This window comes from Fistularia commersonii, chromosome 14, assembly GCF_037954325.1.
Source record: "Fistularia commersonii isolate RoL2024-O1a breed Wild chromosome 14, RoL_Fcom_v1.0, whole genome shotgun sequence".
NCBI classification, from domain to species: Eukaryota; Metazoa; Chordata; class Actinopteri; order Syngnathiformes; family Fistulariidae; genus Fistularia; species Fistularia commersonii.
In genome coordinates this window covers 7,672,002-7,690,072 of record NC_141297.1, presented here as the reverse complement: position 1 = coordinate 7,690,072, position 18,071 = coordinate 7,672,002, and the positions used below count along the sequence as shown (strand labels likewise).

At 43.9% G+C, this 18,071-nt stretch overlaps 1 protein-coding gene across 2 annotated transcripts; it reads right to left on the bottom strand.

Moving 5' to 3' along the window:
• Positions 1-6,390: 6,390 nt before the first annotated feature.
• On the bottom strand, positions 6,391-17,172 carry znf217 (zinc finger protein 217). 2 transcript variants are annotated; one of them, XM_086159208.1, is made up of 5 exons: positions 17,129-17,172; positions 10,364-11,705; positions 9,845-9,952; positions 7,881-9,224; positions 6,391-7,783 (listed from the first exon to the last, which is right to left on the bottom strand). In XM_086159208.1, exons 2-5 carry the CDS (start codon positions 11,646-11,648, stop codon positions 7,671-7,673), a joined length of 2,850 nt encoding a protein of 949 aa, XP_086015334.1. In that variant the 5' UTR covers positions 11,649-11,705; positions 17,129-17,172; the 3' UTR covers positions 6,391-7,670. The 2 variants fall into 2 exon arrangements, with proteins under 2 accessions (XP_086015334.1, XP_086015335.1); XM_086159209.1 differs by lacking the exon at positions 17,129-17,172 and adding an exon at positions 13,577-13,651.
• Between the last annotated feature and the right edge of the window lie 899 nt (positions 17,173-18,071).

The following is an 18,071-nucleotide window of genomic DNA, read 5'->3' as shown; positions in this document are numbered from 1 at the left end:
CACATGGCGGGCGGCGGCGCATCGTTTGTCACGTCGCGTCGTCCCACATGTTTACCGCATGAGAAACAGGAAGTCAGGAGGAGAAAGGATTTTAAAAAAAACAAAATAAAAACAGAGGTGTCGTGTCCGGGCAATCAGTCTCCCCTTCCAAAGGGGCTCCAGCGCCACCTGGGGGTGTGTGTTTGTGTATGTGTGTGTGTGTGTGCGTGTGTGTGTGTGTTGGAGGGGCCATGGCTGTCATCCCAGAAAAGGCTGCCTACCATCTGCTGCCTGAACCAGCAGCTCCAGCACACTGTCACACACACACAAACACTCGGGGGAGGTGTTTGTGTGCGTGTGTGAGTAGGTGTGTGTGTGTTTGTGTAGGTCAGGTTTTATAATCTGACTCATGAACAGAATAGAAAATTGAAAATAGAATTTTCACTATGGGGTCACTATTCAACTTGATCACACATTTAAAGCTTTAAAATAGAGATAAAATCAATTTTCTTTTGCTTCTTTCTAACATTATTATGTTTCTTCTGTCCTCTGACAATCACTTGTTTTCAGCACCTCTTTTCAAGGTCTCCATGTTGTTCTGATAAATCATTTACCACATTTTAGAACCTCATGTTAATTTGAGAATCTTAGAACCTTCTCTTTTTTATTTGAATTATTCCAATTATTTTTTTTTTTCTCCAATTTCTCTTTCGCCCCCAAATGGTCTTCCCAGGGGTGTCCGAACAGAATTTGCATCGGTTTCCATTTGGACTCGGCTGCTGACGCTAACAAAAGGGGCGAGCGAGACCCCGTCGGTTTTACACATCCTGTAAACACACACACACACACACACACACACACGCACAGGCCCTCACCCGGGCACACACACACACACACACACATCCCCTGCATCCCCTGCAAAAATGATCCCCAGCCCTCCAGAGTCGAGGAGAAATAGCATTATTTTATGGCACGTAAAAGGAGGAAGGAAAAAAAGAGGAGGATGAAAAAAAGAAGAGAGGGAGGTGGAGGAGGGGGGAGTCCTTCAGGGAAGGTGGTGTAAATGAAGTTCCAGGAATGACACGGGCGAGCAATGAGGCGTGGATGGAAAATATACGCTGCACATCATCAGACAGAGATGCCGGTGGAAATGGCTTCATTGAAGTGTCGGCCCTCATCCATCAATCAATCATCCGCGAGAAACAATATCACCGCGGCGACGGGGCCAGCTTTTATGGGGGCTTACTCATGGGTATCAGAAACAGCACTTAAGTGTGGTTCTGACACCGGGGAGGGGGCGTTGCGGGCCGCAGATGCAGGTGGAGCTGATGTGGTGGTTGTGTGTGTGTGTGTGTGGGGGGGGGGGGGTAAATACACACTGGATCCCCTCCCCCCTGCACACACACACACACACACACACCTGCAGAGGGTCTAACCTCTGCCACATTTCGCCGACGGCGGGATTCGACAGCACAGAGGGTTTGTTTTTCCTCAAATCTGATGGAACGAGAACGGAGACCAACACCTGCGGTACCTGAAGTACTCAACCGGAGAACTGCGTAATGCACGTACAAATACACGACCCAAGTACTCTCACTGTGGAAAAAAAAAACATAAGCAAAAAAAAACACGTCTCAGGGTGAGAAATGGCTTCAAATTGTCTTTTTTTTTTTTTTTTTAAATAGTCCAATATTTGCCTTATCGTTCAGACGGATGAAAGGTTTTTTTGTGATCGATCACCTGAGGAAAAGAAAGTGAGGAAATGTCCCTTTTTATGTGAATATCCAGATATTCAATAAGAATGAATACTTCTAATTTTGAAAATTTGTCTTTTGGGATTGGAGTTTATGAATCCCGAGAGATACATTTGGGGAAATTGTCTTATTTCTACATTTTAAATATATATAAATGAAGATGAGCATATAATGTGCCTTTAAAAAAAAAAAAAAAAAAAATCAAAATTTTATGCTGAAGTCTATTAGATGTTATTTTATTTGAAGGATTATAAAACACAGATATTACAACCATTTAAAGACTGCTTTTTAAAAATGTAAAAATCAAAATGAAAAATCTCAAAAAATATGAAGGCGCTAAATTCAATTTTTTGAGTAGAGCTATGCGCGTACACACACTCCAGGCCTAGTCGTGTCCTTTCTCCTGACGAACGACCGCCATCGCCACACGACACGTCATCCATTATTCTACGTACAGGCCCTGCCCTCCTCACTGCCGCCACTTGTCCTCCGCCTCGCCTCAGGAAACTCTTCCTCGTGAGGGGCCTGGCGAGGATGACGCGCTATCGGGACCACCTCTAGTTCTGACGCGGACGTCGGACAATCCCGACTTTGCACTGGCCTAGTTGCTAATTCAAGCGGAGCCGACGAGCTGGGGGCTACAATTACAAGTGACGGCAGGCCCGGGAGGAAGAGGAGGGAGCGCTTAAGGGAAAGGGAGAAGCTCTGCCTGAAAAAAATCTGCGATGAATCGCTTTGAATAAATAAAACAAGGCAAAAATTTGCTGCCGAATTAGCTGAAGCATTGTTCCTTCGAAAAACGTGATTTTCCCTGTTATGGAATAAATGAAACCACAAATAACAAGAAAACTGGAGGAAGTGACCTTTAAAACTACAGGAAGCGACCTGAAAAGCTACAGGAAGCGACCTGAAAAGCTACAGGAAGCGACCTGAAATACTGCAGGAAGTTACCTGAAAAACTACAGGAAGCGACCTGAAAAAATACAGGAAGTGACCTGTAAAACTACAGGAAGCGACCTGAGAAACTACAGGAGATCTGAAATGTGACAAATTCCATTAAACATAAACTACTGTCACATATTAATATTTATTTTGTCCCAGCACTTTGTTGGGAGCTAATTCAAGCACAGCCGATGCTCCGAAGGGGACACTTGCGAGAAGTGGAGGTTTCCAGGGGAACACCTTCTTGAAATGTGTGAAAAATGTACATGAATTCCTTAAAAGTATAAAAAAATGATAATAATGAATAAACTATAGAAAATGACCCAATATGTCACAAAAAGGAGTAGAAAAATACAACCTTTATTTCAGTTTAACAAAATTAACAGAAAAATATTTTGAAAAAATTAACTGCAAGAAAATGTGACAAAAGAAGAGACTTTTTAAAATGTCATTCAATGAAAAAAAAAAAAAGTTTAAATGGTTGATATCACAAAAAATGATGTCCTTGAGCTTCCTGGGTGCTGAGGAGAGAAAAGGCCTTGGGAGGAAGCAGCAGGGAGAAGGGGCGGAGCTGACGCTTCTCAAAAAGGAGAAGTTACATCAGCAGGGAGGAAAGAGAGGGGCGCGTCATCCCAGAAATGAAACGGATGCTCGAATGAGCGAACGATGGCGTGCGTGTGTGCGTGCGCACGTGCTCAGATGGCTGAAGTGTGAAAGCCCAAACATGACGATAAGGAGCTGCGAAGACCTCAGGTGTTTCACGCCAAATTATTTCAGGATAAAAATAAGATTTTTGGGGGAACGGGCATCTTGTCAGAATCAGTGAATCATCCCCGGGATTAATTTCACACTCAAACCCAAAAAAAGAGGAAGCGGCTGAAATTATCGAACGTCATCTAAACTTTGGCGTGCAACGTCGCACATCACCCGAACTGGCCGTCAATGTGTCCACGATGGCCAACCCTCCGGTTGTATCCCGACGGTCTGATCGGCCCCTTCCGCACACCGGGGACGTCGCAAAAGAACCAATAACAACCCTGAAAAGACGACAATCTGTCGTTTAAAAAAAAAAAACAAAAAAACAGTTGAAATCTTGAAACAACAACGCGGGCGGCCATCTTGGTCCTCCCCTCACTCAAACTCCCCTTCCTGGACACGCAACATAGCGGGCCGTACGTCACGAGCTGTTGTCGCCTCGCATCCGCCCGCTGCGTGCTTGCCTCGGAGAGCGCGCGTGTGTGTGTGTGTGTGAGAAAGAGAGTGTGTGCGATGAGGGTGATGCTAAGTGAAATGCTCATTTTGCCTTTGTGATTACCCGGGCCCACGGGCAATATGCACTAATGTGAGCTAATGCAATAGATTACACAGCGGCGGCCCCCGGGAGCCGACAGCAAACAGATGTGGTCGACTCGGGAAGGGGGGGGGGGGAGGGTGAGGACAGAAACAAGGGGGGGGGGGCAAAGTTTAAAGTGCTCGACGTGCTGAGAGCTGTCCTTTGCAGTTTGTTGTTTCGCTGCCGCGCCGCCATGATAGGCTTTGGCAAGTCATCGGCTTTTATAGACATGCAGGAGGTGGAGGCAGAGATGACCCGGGACAAAAAAAGAAACAAAGAAAATCAGCCAAGATGTGTTTTGCGACAGACTCGTAAAATCACCGGGGGGGGGGGGATGGCTTATCAAAGATCATCAGGAAATGTCAGAGGAAAACACCAGAAATATGCCAAATAGAAGAATGACAGCAACCCAAAACTAACCCGGACTGCCATCTTGCAAACAAAAACCAGGATCGACGACAAAATTAGAGAAATGACCTCAAAATCGACATTAAATGACTGACAACTTCCTCCCGGAGGGGATTTTTGAAATATAAATCCTCTTACCGGAGTCAAAGCAGCTTAATCTTCGGGAGCCTGAAACCTTCGGTGCCTGAGGAGCAGCACCTGTGTCCAATTGGTCACCGGTGGTGCACCTGTCCACGCCCCTTCAAAATAAAAGCACAGGCATTTTTACTCACTTGCAAGTAAGAAATGGAAAATATATGAGGGATTTTCTTTTTACACTGGAAATATAATAATAATAATAATCATCTAAAGCTGCATGAGACTGACTTGAGGTGGACCAGAAAAGGATTCGAATGATAATTAAAATGAAGAAAAATGTGATTTTTTTTTTTTTAAAGAGAAAACAAAAATAGCTTTGATTTTGTCTAAAATGAAAAAAAGCAAGAAACAGTCAGATAAAATTACCACGTGCTTCTTTTTTTAAAAAGGCCAAAAATATTTTAATCAGCAAAATATCTGTAATGATAGAATACAAAAATAAAGAAATATTACAGGAAAAATAACCTTGAATTATCTTATTTCATTAATCACAAATAAAAATAAATTGGTAAGAAAAATATCAACCAATTACACATTCCCATCAAAGCAGGTGACCTTGAAATAGAATAAATTATAAGAATAAAGGGAAAAAAAATAATTGTACTTATGAAAATGATTCATTAAGGTGGCGAAAATATACATTTTGTCAACTTTTATTTCAGGTATATTAACCTATCGCAGTCTTTCATTCTAAGGAGCAGATTCACACACTGATGCTATCACAGAATGTCAGTTCACATCTACAAAAAAGTCCTTTAAAAAAAGATTAAATAAACAAGTCTAGCTTTAATTGGGTTTAAGTGTGGAGGCGAACAGGAAATTAAAAACACAATCATTTCCGCCGAGTCCGACCAGCCAGTCTAGACTTTGTAAACGCCGCGCTCTTGTGGTCAGAATGCGTCATTGCAGAGAAGTCAGTGATGGAGGTGACAGAATCAGTTCAATTTTGGTGAAAAATTTGAGTTTTGTTCAAAAATAAAGAAGAAAAAATGCAGGTCTGTGGAGATTTTACCATTTTGGTTGCTTTCCGCCCGTGAGGGGTGGTCACATGACCCAGCTTCAAGTCAGTCTGCGCTCAGGATTGCGTGGAAGTTTTACTTGAACACCAGGGGCCTCACTGTGACTGGAGCTTACACACATACACACACTTTTTTTACACACATAAATAAACACCAATTTATATTTAAACATTTGTCTGTTTTTCCAGGTATATTGTCTCACCTCTTGATTGATCATCAGTTCGTAGGTCTTCAGTTTGGCTTCCACTTTCCGTGCACCGCCCACAACAAAAAAAACCTGAACTCAAAATATACAAAGATCAAGTTCAGGAAAGTCTGGGATTTTTGCTTCCTGTCATTTTATCACTGACGGTTCGAAAAACCTCCCGTGACCTTACATTGTAGAAGATAACCTCGGGTCGACGACCTCCACGATTGGATCAGTCAGTAGGTTTCGTTTGGTGTAGGTCCTCTACATTTGGACACGTTTCTTTGTTTTTAGGGTTTAGCTTCCATGAGTTTAGAAAATATTCTTTTTAGATGAAGTTTTCATTCATGTTTTCACAAGGTGAGATTCCTGCCTGGATGTAAAATGATTTACATGGAAATATCTCCATCCATCTGGTGGTTCTGCAAAGAGCGGGGCTGCAGGAGCTTCGCTTCAGGGGAATCCAAGAGCTCCGAGTCAAGACAGCAGTTTCATATTGACTGATCTGATCAGAAACAACACTGGATGAATGAGGGGTAATTTTTTTTACATATATACTTTTCGGGGGGGGGGTCCATTGGGATTATTTTTTCTGTGGAGGTAAATAATGAGGACAATGTTCTCCTCGCCTCTGGCTTTTATTGAAATGTCTCATACAAATCTCAAACAATATTTTCATTTTACATGAGTGAACATGTAATTGTGGAAAAAAGAATGAACACAAATAACTTAAATCCAGCCTTTTCCAAAGTGGCCAAAAATACTAAATAACATAACAGACTAAACAGTTCGTATTTATGAGTTAACCTGAGATGTGATTCACAGTGTACGGTTAATCGACAGCTGCCACCGCCCCCAAATCCTCAAGAGTCGCACCAGCATCGGCCCCGGTCGGTCCGGAACCGACTCTGCAGAACACACTGTCGGGCTCAGTGAAGTGGACCAAACTCCTGACAGGTGACTTGTATGTGCAGGAGAAACACAAGGCGAAGACAATGGCGGGATCTTTGTTGCCATTTTCTAAGACGGGCCGGGTGATTGCGTTTGATGAAGGGGGTGTAAACATGTACCGCGTGTCCTGCTGAGGCTTCACATCCAAGGGATTTAAACGGCTCCGGCTGCGAACGTCTGCCTCCGGTGGTTGGCTAACGTGGGGAGGGGGTGGGGACTGAGACGCGGCAGCTTTTACAAAAATATATATATCAGTGTCTGGAACGGCGTGAAGTCACGGGCGGGCCGGCTCGAGTAACCGCTGCAAAGCTCATCTACAGAAACACCCACCCTTCAGTGCTTTGGGAGAAAAATGAAAAAAAAAAAAAGACTGGTTCTCAACAACTGCCTGCGCATTTACAACAAATGAAGCAGCAGCACTAAGTAACTCCTGTAACGTCTTAACCGAGGATCGCTTTCAGGTACTGTAGGATTTTTTTTGTTTGTTTGATTTTTTTTGTTTCTTTAACAGTCAGGTCGTAAACAGTCTGGGTACATTAGTGTGGTTCAAACGAGAGATAAATCAGTGCACGACTGGTACGGGAGTCAGACCTGCAAAGTGCGGTCTTTACCCGGGAGAAATAAAACCTCGACGAAACGTCACGCCTTGAACTGTCTATTGAGGGACTTCTGGTCTCCAGCCATCTTGATAGTTCATCTGCACGTTCGTTGAGGTCTCCAAAATAAGGTAGCAGCACAATTCAAGTCTTGGGAGATGAAAATATATTTCTATATAAATTCAAATGAGACTTGATTCCAGTTTATAATCAAGTATCGGGTAAAACATTTTTTTTTTTTTTTGGTTGGGCAGGAATTCATAAAAAAAAAAAAAAGAAAAGAAAAAAAAAAAAAAGAAAGAAAGAGGAAGAAGCAGCAACCCTACAGGATGTTCCTCCGGAAAGTTTTACCTCGGTACCTGCCTACGTAGTTTTATCGGAGGGTCCGTAGCGAGGATTAGGGAAGGGGCCCGGGTGGTCTCTCCTCGGCAGGCCGGGCAGAATGGGCCGGTGCTGGTAAAGAATAGTTCTGCCGCCTGAGGAGAAAACCCTGCTGTTTAATCTACACCGGATGCAAAGAAGCCCTGCGAGAAGGCCCCGTCCCCTCCCCGCACCGTTGCGGCTGCAACATACCTGCTCTGGGATTGGCCGGCCCGCTGTGACCCGGGTTAGTGGGGGCACCGTGGTAGAGGGAGGCCAGGTTGTTGGGCGAGCAGGAGCGCAGGAGGTTCATCACCCCCCACTCGGCGTCCAAACCCCCCCCGATGGCCGGGTTCTTCACCGAACCCAAAGCCTCGGAGATGGACGACGACGGTTTCAAACTCCTCCCTGAGATCATCAGCCTGCTGGACACGTCTGGCGCCGGTCCTCTCAACGGCAGCTTCTCACCAACGTCGGCCTCCCTGCCTGTCGACATCGTGTACTTCAACCTCTTGCTGGAGGGTTCGCCGAAATCCATGCGAGGGAGGCTCCCGAAGCGGCTGGAGAGACACAGCCTGGCAGCGTCCGAGGGCCAGATGACATCGGCCCTCGCCGGGTAACAGGTCTCACCGATTCCCACTCGGTCTATCAGGGTCGGTCGATCTGTTCCGAACTTGCCAGGATTTGACTTCCTGAGGAAGTCCATGTACCTGGGGGGCTCCGGGCCGGCGTGCGAGTCCACGCTCGGTCTCGGGCGCTTTTGCTCGAGGGCGGTGACGCGAGGTGTCGGCTTCGGGCCGGGGTACGGTTTCACAGCTGTACGCTCTTGCGTCCTGGCCGGCTGGGGGCTCGGGGACTTGGTCCGACGAGGGTGGCGCCTCTCGATCAAGGGGAGCGGGGCCACGTCCTTGCCGTCGAGCGCCGGCGGGCAGCCGGTGAAGCGTTTCGGTTTGGAACTGCCCCCATAGACGCTCCGTCGGTTTGAGTCGGACTTGTCTTTGTGCGTCAGCCGTTTGTGCATTATCAGAACCTCAGGGTAGAAGCTTTTATAGGCACAGAAGGGACAGGTAGTCGGCACTAATGCATTTCTGTGTTCTGCTGCGGCACGGATGGACAGGGACACTTTCAGGGACAGGTTTAACGGGGCCTCTAGACAGGGCTCCTCTTTTATCTCAGTCTCCACCTTCAGGTTGATAGGAACAGGGCACTTCATCAGCTCGCTGTCAATCGGGCTGGGAGACGGCTGGGCGTCGGGCTTGTCGCTCTCTTCTTTCGGCTGGACGAGGGGTTCTTCCGCTTCGCCTCCTTTACCTTCTAATTGAATCTCCTGCGTCTCTCTGGAACGCAGCATGGTCTCGGGCACCCAGAGCTTGGCTCTGGTTGGGGTTTGGTTTTCATTCTCGTGTTTCACGTTGGTGGGGGAGGGCGTCAGAGACTCGGATCTGACGGGGATCTCCACGTAGGGCTTGTCTTTGTGACGGCGGTCCAGGTGGTACTTCAACGAGGTCTTCTGTGCCGCAGCGTATTCGCAGTAGGCACACTTGTACGGCTTCTCACCTGAAGAGGACAGTAAAACTCAGGTTTCAGCAAAGTGGAGAAAGTCTGGCACACTGTCTTTCACTAGTGTATATCAACTCAGGTCCCTCAATTGCATTGACATGTACTTATAGTGTACGAGCTGATCCGTGACTGGCTGGTAGCGGGTCACATGACCTGACAGACATGCAAGTGGCTTTCAGAAATTTTAAAGATAAACAGGTCCAGTTGTTAATAGCTCTCCCTTCATCAGTGGAACTGGCAAGCAGACACTTTGCTGAGATATGGTTTTAGGTGCAGACAGGAAGTGACAGTCTGTGTTTTGCACTAGTTTTCATACAAGGAACCAGCTGTGTTTTTTTTTCTTATCTTTGATACAAAAGACCGATATTGTTTAATTTGTTTATTCTCAGCACCCACATTTCGAAAACTCATTATGATATTTTATAATAAATGACTATGCAGCCTATTAATTTAATATGGTAAAAAATAGGCCTATAACCCCAGACTAGGTTATTTATTGTTTTCACTGGGGTTATTGAGCAACATCTTCCAACTGCCATCATCAGTTGAATATTCTGGCAGCGCACGCAAGCACACACGCACACACACACCTTTCATAATGTGTATGTCTACCATACCTGTGTGAGTCCTCAGGTGAACTGTGAGGTAGTAGCTTGATCGGAATGACTTGCCACAGTAACCACACTCTTTAGATCTTATCTTGGATCTGTCTAATCCATCTTCACCTTTGAGGATAAACAAATACAGGAACATTAGAACTACATTTGAGCTGGAAAAGTCTAAAATGTAAACTTTTTTTTCTATTACATATATATTCTGTGATTTGAGAGAAATCTGGGCAACTTATTTGTATTTTTCATGGTGTCGGACTGAGCCTGTCTACTTTCACCTACCAAGCCAGCAGTTTGAACTGTTTTGGTTTCACTTAGCAGCTTTGACTCTTATCACAGCTGATTCCTTCAGAGGACACTGATGTCAAATTCTGATAGTGTATTCAGCAGAGTGCGTGTGTGTGTGTGTGTGTGTGTGTGTGTGTGTCTGTGTCCTGTGATGGGACTATTTGTACATGTTGCTGAAAAAACATCCAAGCTTGTTGTGTGCATCCACTAATAACGTATGGAAATACGGAAATGTACCAGCAAAGTTTTCTGCCATTGCCGTGTCCTCCAAGCCGTCCTCGTTGACCTCCTCTGTCTGGTCCACCGAGCTGGCCCTCGACAGCTTTCCGTCGACGGACGAGGTCGGACTATCATCTCCGGCTCGGTCCCGCTTGTGCACTCTGGAGTGGAGGACCAGCTGGTGGTAGGTCCTGAAGGTCCGCTGACATTCCTCGCAGGTGGTCGGCCTGTTGGTGTCCTTGTTTTTTTGGATCAGAGACCTGCGTGACTCTGGGTTTCTGGACCCCGCCTGCTGCTGAGATCTCAGCTCCCGTCCATTAGCTTTGTCCCCTTGACCACCAGAGAAGATATTGTTCAGCTCCTCCTTATCGGAGCCGCTGTCTGAGTTGTCTGTACTGGCCTCTTGGGTGATATCTTTCGCAGTTCCTGGACCCACCGCTACCTTGCCCTTTGTAGCGAGCTGCCAGGCCTGATATGTGTTGTAAGGATCTAGCTGGGGGATCCATTTTGACAACCGTTCAGGTTGTTCACGTTTTCCTTTAGTACAAGGCACAAGATTGAGAGTATGAAGAAATGTTTGTTGGGTTTGGCATTCAGGGGACTCTCGCGTGTCTTCGTCATTTACAGGCTCCGCCTCTCGATTATGGACTCTACTATGTTCTGCCAGACTCTCCTGGTCGGGGAAGAAAAACCCACAGACCATGCACATCTTGAAGGCGGTGACCACGGACTCCGATGCAGGCTCTTGGACCACATCATTGATCGTAGCAGGGGTGTCCGGGTCCTGCTGGGCCTTCCCCTTCACTCCCGACTTCACATGCATTTTCATGTGGTTCTTGAGAAACCACGGCTCTCTGAAGCGGCGTCCGCACACGTGGCAGCAGTACGTAAAGTAGTCCTTGTGCTTCCTCAGGTGGGTCTCCAGCTCTCCAGCATCCTGAGACACGTGGCCACATACGATGCAGCTGTGGACCTCCGCCGTCTCATCAGCGAGGCTGCTCTGTTTTGGTCGGGGTCTCTCTCCCGGGATCCTGAACTCCGCCTCCACCTTCAGCACAGCCGGTTCAAAGAAAGTGGTGGGGTGCTGAGTCAGCACGTGGGGTCCCAACTCGTCCTGGTGCGCAAACGTCTGCTCGCAGAACATGCAGGAGAGCAGGATGCTCCTTCCTGAATTATCCGGGTAGAAGTCGTGAGGCGTCATGCTGGACCCGGGCTCTGGGACGCTGGCGCTGTTATTGATTAAACTGTCCTGTGTGAGTCCATCGGGGCTCTCCGTGAACTGCAGCAGGGACTGAGAGGGCATTTTCCTCTGAAGGCGAGGCAGCACAGCCGCTCACAGCCTGTTCAAGTCACTATCAACCTGGGAGCAGAAAGAGGTTTCTTGTTATCAAATAGAAATTTCCAGGCACCTGTGACTCAACTGGTGTTAAAACACACCTCACTGAAAGAATTACCATCTCTTTTGAAGAAACAGGAAATCAAGATTTTATGCAATCGACGACTCATTTCCTGTGTGCCACACATTGGTAAACCTATTTGTAATCCCGGTATCTCTCAAGGTTGCTAACAGCGAATTACACGACTCGACTTGCTAAACATCCCGCCGACTGAGTGTGTTATCAACATATGGTCGGGTGACAACGAAGAAGAGAGACGCTCAAATGCATCCTCAAGTGCAAGTCCACACTGCTATGCCTGACATTAAGACAGGTTTCCACAGAATGTCCACCTGTGTTTGCCACTAAGCTCACCCATTGTGGGAAAATAAATATTATCTCAAACGTCTCTCGATGTGCCAGTCACACACATTGTTCCCATTATGAGAATCATAACGGCCATTTAACCATTGCAATCAACAGGAGCTATAAACCTATCAGAATAGATTATTGGCGGTTATCAAAATTGATTTCCAAGAAAAGATAAACGACAGTTGAACTACATTTAATTATAAACAGGAAAGGGAAACGCACAGCTGCTGAACACATTTAAAAAAAAAAGGGAGAAATGACGCGTGCTGACTGTTCTCTCATTTCCAGATGTTTCTTCTTTTTTGACAGACTATTGCAAAGTAGTTTTTTTTTTTAACTTAGTTTACTCCATCTGGTAAAATAAGTCAGTCCAATACAGTAACACACATACATACACTCAGACCTATTTGTGTGATATGACACAATGCATGTTTCAGGATGATTTCAAATTTGTTTTGATCCTTATCATTGCAAAATAAAGAAGAGGAAGACTGCAAAGTGGCTTTAAGAAAACTTTAAGTTGATCCCACATATACTTGTCCAATGTTACCTAAAAGTACTCACAAGTCGGATAGGGTAAAATTCTTCATTATATCTACACATCATATTATATATTGATATACTAAGTAGTTATTGAGATATAAGTTACACATATGAATAAAAGGAATGTTTCCACATGAGCCGCTGTCAAGAGTTGGATCTGATTTTCAGTTAATCAAATGGCAAATAAAAACATCAAAGAAACTATTAGCCCCATGACTTGACTATTTCTTTCCACCGCTTCCGAGAGACTTATTAAATCCCTTAAGTAAAGCTGTCCAGTTAGTTTACAATGAGGCCAATTAACAAATGGAGGAAGATGTCCCTATCTTCCAAAGCCCAGTGAATGCATCCAGTCAGGTGCCTGGTTGTGAGTTATTTTATATAAACTTGTGAATTCACACTATGTAGCCCCACCCAATATATGTTAATGTTACTCTTCCAGCACTAGATGTCTCTCTGCTCACCAAGCCAGACTATAAAAAGATGGGAGTCAATTGAAAACAAGCAGAAGGATGGATAGTTATGTGGGGTTAAGTGCAAACCATCTGTACACGTGCTTGTCGTTCGAAACATACACATATTCAGTCTTTTAAGATGGAATTGCCAGTTTTAGTTTGCATACAGAATGAAAGAAAAAGGTGATCAGATGCAGCCACTTAGGATGTATTTGAAGACTAGTTGCGCGCGCACACACACACACACACACACAAAATCGAGGGCACCTGAATATAAGCCGCAAATACTAAATTTGAAAGGGAAAAAAATTGTGCATATACAGGCTGCACTTGTGTATAAGCCACGACTGTCTTTTTGTAACATGAGATACTTACACAGTATATTTTTTTGAACTTTTCATTAAAAACATACCATAAATGCTTTTCCCCCAAACAGTGCCTTTAACACCTCTGGTTAAAACAAATAAAAATTAATAGTAGCCTACCAGGGAAAGTCATTGATCGGTATCTTCATCTCTCTGCTGTATCGACTAAAACCACAGTAATCTCTTTCAGTGTTGGAATTACCCAGCCTCAGAATTCCTCTGTCACACACTTCCTTAGGAGGTCTTTCTTTGTCACTCTCAATGTTATTTGTGTAAACCACACACGTGTTCTGCGGTGTCCATGTGTAATTTCATTGGACTGGTGTTACAAGGCTAAATATTTTGCCAACTATTTAGCCAGTAGAAATCCATAAATTAGCCACATCATTGTTGAAGCTGCAGTGTTCAAAGTGTGTGAAAAAAAAAGTAGCAGCTAATAGTCTAGTCTGTAATCGGCCTGGACTGCTAACCTTTGATGGATTCACAAAGTAGAAGTGAATTAAGTAAACTCATACAGGTTAAAAAAAATAAATAAAAAAAACAGAAGGGTAAAACACAGCTGCATCCATAGAAACAAAATGAAGCCAGTTGGGGGCCTTCAGGCTCAGCCTGAGCAGAGGGGCCCTACAGAGAAGGCCAAGATGGAATTCTCCAACAAAAAAAAAAAGAAAGAAAAAACATCAGAAGATGAAATGAGGCAGTGAATGGTGAAGAATGCTGGGTGTAAACACTGTTTGCCAGGGAGCCTTCCAGCTGTTAGTGCTGCTCAGGTTTGCCCTCGCTCTGGCCTATTCTTTGTAGTTTTGCAGTTGTCAACCGACAGAATATGGAAACGACCAATTCACTAAAACCACTGAAAACTGTCCTGGCTAACAGACACACGAACACACACAGAGTGAAGATCACCCTAGCCTCATCTGGGGTTGGCTATGTTTAATCTTGTCAGTGTAATTAAAGCCACTGATAAGTGACAGCTCTGATGTGATCAGGAAGCGGGGGTGGGGAGCGAGGGGGGCTAAATGTGCTAGCATTTCAAGGCGACCATTAAAGTACTGGGCAGATTTTGCGTTAAGCATTTGAATGTCTTTGGAACATTTACGGCTAGATGGGAAAAGGGTGGAGTAACTGGACCGGCAAGTTCAAAAAGACATCAAGTCACGTAAGAACAGGAAAAACACATACCAGCAGGCACAATCATCCCCGGTCGGGATTTGAATTGTTTAAATCACAACTGAAACATTCCACATATTCTGAATGAGGACAAGCTATTTTGACGATCATATATCTGTTAGAGTACACAATTTGAGTCTAATAAACTGATTAGGCTTTAATTGATGATTATATAGCTCTTTCTTTTAGTCACATGGTTAGAAATCCTCCTATCTGTGTGATCAATCACAAGCTATAATGATAATCTGCTAACAATTAAAATCAGTAGTTAGTAAAGCTTGTCAGTTGGAACACAAAAAAAGGCTTGATTTTCAAGTTCTATAATGAAATCGGTTCAGATGAAGGTCAAGTTTTTGATTACATTTGGATATATGTGAGGGGTGATAAACCAGTGTGAGTTCCATTTTTATCAAGGAATTTTTTATATCAACTTCATGTCAAGAGTTGCGACAATGAATCATTTAATAACTAAGCTTTAAATTCAAAGACTAAGTCAAGATGTGAGTCAGTTTCCTGGGTTTTCATTTCATGTGTATGACGAGCCGAGCATGCTACCTTAAGAAACAGCAAGCACGTTTTCACCATTTCATAGCCGCTTGACTAACTAATGACGACAGAATGTTTAATCACTGGCTGTGTCTGGATTAAAACGTCACAAGTGAAACTAAGATAAGAAAATCATCCTGAGGAACTGGCAACAATTACTTACTCATTATCGTTTAAAATTAGCTCATGAACTATTTTGTAATAGTTGATTAATCCAATTTAAGCCATGTTCAGAGGCACAAAAGTCAAAGATCTTTACAACCTCAGCTCGCCAAAATTGATTGTTTCAGTTTGTTAGACTTCCAGTGACACTCAGGTAAATAGATGTGGGCTGTGCACTTCTCCCATGTCTGTGTGTGTTACTTCAAACAACCAATCAAAACCAATCAATGGATCATCAATCCCCCTCCTATTTACACCCAACAGCTCATTAGCGTGCTGTGATTAAAAGTGAAAATGTGTGACGAAACTTTACTACGGGCAGCGTTGAACCACAGTTCCCTGAGGCCGATGAATGAATCTCCCAGTGAATAAGTGCTAATATAATTATTATGGATGGACTCCCAACCCCTCCTCCCCCCCAGATAAGGGAAATCCCAACTGCCAGTGGGTTCTTATCCTGTGGGTGAGGGTTTAAAGCCATTACATGTTGAATATATACTGCTCAAAAAAATAAAGGGAACACTTGAACAACACAATGTAACACCAAGTCAATCACACTTCTGTGAAATCATAGTGTCCACTCAGGAAGCAAAACAGATTCATTTTGACTTGTTTTAAGGACATTACATCAAAGTTGGATCAGCCTGGAGTTTGTTTTTACACTTTAATTTTGAGTGTGATTCCTAATCAGACCTCCATGGGTTGATAAAATTGATTTCCATTGATCATTTTTGTGTGACTTTGTTGTTAGTACATTCAACTGTGTAAAGAGCAAAGTATTTCATAAGAATATTTCATTCATTTAGATCTCGGATGGGTTTTTTAAGTGTTCCCTTTATTTTTTTGAGCAGTGTATATTATGAGTCATGACTGGATCCAGGTGAGTTTGCACAATATTTACCGTGTGATTTGAATATTTTCTTGATATTACATGCCTGCATTGTGTGAGGCACTGTTAACGTTATGCACCTTGTTATAGAAGCACTCCATAAACACCACTCTTTTGTTATTTCATTTTAACAGGCAGGTGGGTCCGACTGCTACAAACTTCGACGATGAGTTTGATTTCAACTTTGTAATTTTTTTTTGGAAAGAATGTCTATTACCTACCTATAAGTGCTTTATAAAGTTAGAGCTAGCAATGGCAGCCGTTTGTTAGAAACGTTGCTAATCGATATGTCACGATAAGGATGCTAATGGGGGGATGCTAATTATATAATTTAGCTTAAAAAGGGGGCTATTTTTACGGGGCAACCCTGGACTTCGTTTGATGACACCAGTCAAACCTTGAAAAACTTGCCTGGGCTGTTGCTTATCGATAAGTTTCGACTAAAATAAAATTAGAAAATGAGGAGGTAAGGCTAAAAAAATGCACACTAAACAAAAAAAAGTTCAAGGCGAGTAGCGATATAGTTCTCTCCGACTCGCTGCTTTTTTTTCTGTTTTAAAAACTTTTTTCCCCCTTTTTCTTCGACCACAAACCCATGCACACAAAGAGGATTCACCTAGGTTGAATACCTACCAAAAAGGGGGGAAAAGTTTCCGGGTTTAATACAGTTTGTGACACTACCAGAGGACCGGGTTCAGGGACGGTAGCGGTTTACCGTGAGCCGCTGCCTCTCCTGCTGCTGCTGCTGCTGCTGCTGCTTCTTCATTTCAACACCGTGTCGCTTTTTTGGCTAGCTGGCCGGCCTGCCCGGGTTGTGCTGTGTCGTGCCGGTAAACTACTACCACCGCCAGCACAACAGCAACAACAACACCTAAAAAAAGGATAAGTAATGGACGGCGGCTCACCTATTCAATTGTCGGCGTTGTGAATCATATTTGTTCTACTTGGCGAGTCCTCACTGTGCAGCTGTTGGGAGTTCTTCTTTTTAGAAGGGGGGGGGGGAGCTCGCGCACTGATTCGACTGTTCTCATTGGTGGCAGCGGGGGGAGATGGGGCGCGTGCACGTCAACAACAACTCGACATACAACTAAGAAGTCACGTGATCAGGAATAACATAAAAGGATTAGTTGAAAGTTATCCCTCGAGGGTTTATTTTCTACATTGTCTTTATTCATAACATTTTTATTTACATCACTTCCAAATGTAATATAATTAAAATGTGGATATTTTGTTGGTTTTATATAGTTTTTTTTTTAAATCATACAATACACTTAGAAGATTACCCCTTATCATGTCGTGCTCGTTCATGTGGACGCGCCTGCGCAATAAGAAAAGAATATCGTTAATGTTTATAAAACCACCATGGTAGTGCGTTTGAGTGCTCATTGAAGGGCATATGTTTATTATGGCCCTATTTCCAGGTGTGAACTTAGGTTTAAAAAGTTTTGTCGTACTTCTTCTTTTTCATATTCTTCTTGTTCTATACCTAACACCAGTACTTCTTCTTATTCCACACTCTCATGCATCAGATACCATGTGGAGGTGGGGGAGGGGAGCCTCAAACTTTTCACAGTTACATGAGGGTTTTTTGCAGAAGCAGGTTGGTTGAGTCATTACAAATGTCAGAATGTCCTAGTTGAAGCTATTATAGGAGAAAAACTAAATACATCCAGCGAGGAAGCTTGTGCATCTGATTTCACCTCTTGTAAACACATAGAGTAATAGTTATTGTGTTTTTTTAAGAGTTTTAAGGGCTTTGTTTGTTTAATCTTATTATCATGTAAAGTGGTTCATTCAAAACATGGTGTTAAAGTAACAACATGTCTTTTTGAAAGTACACAGATAGCC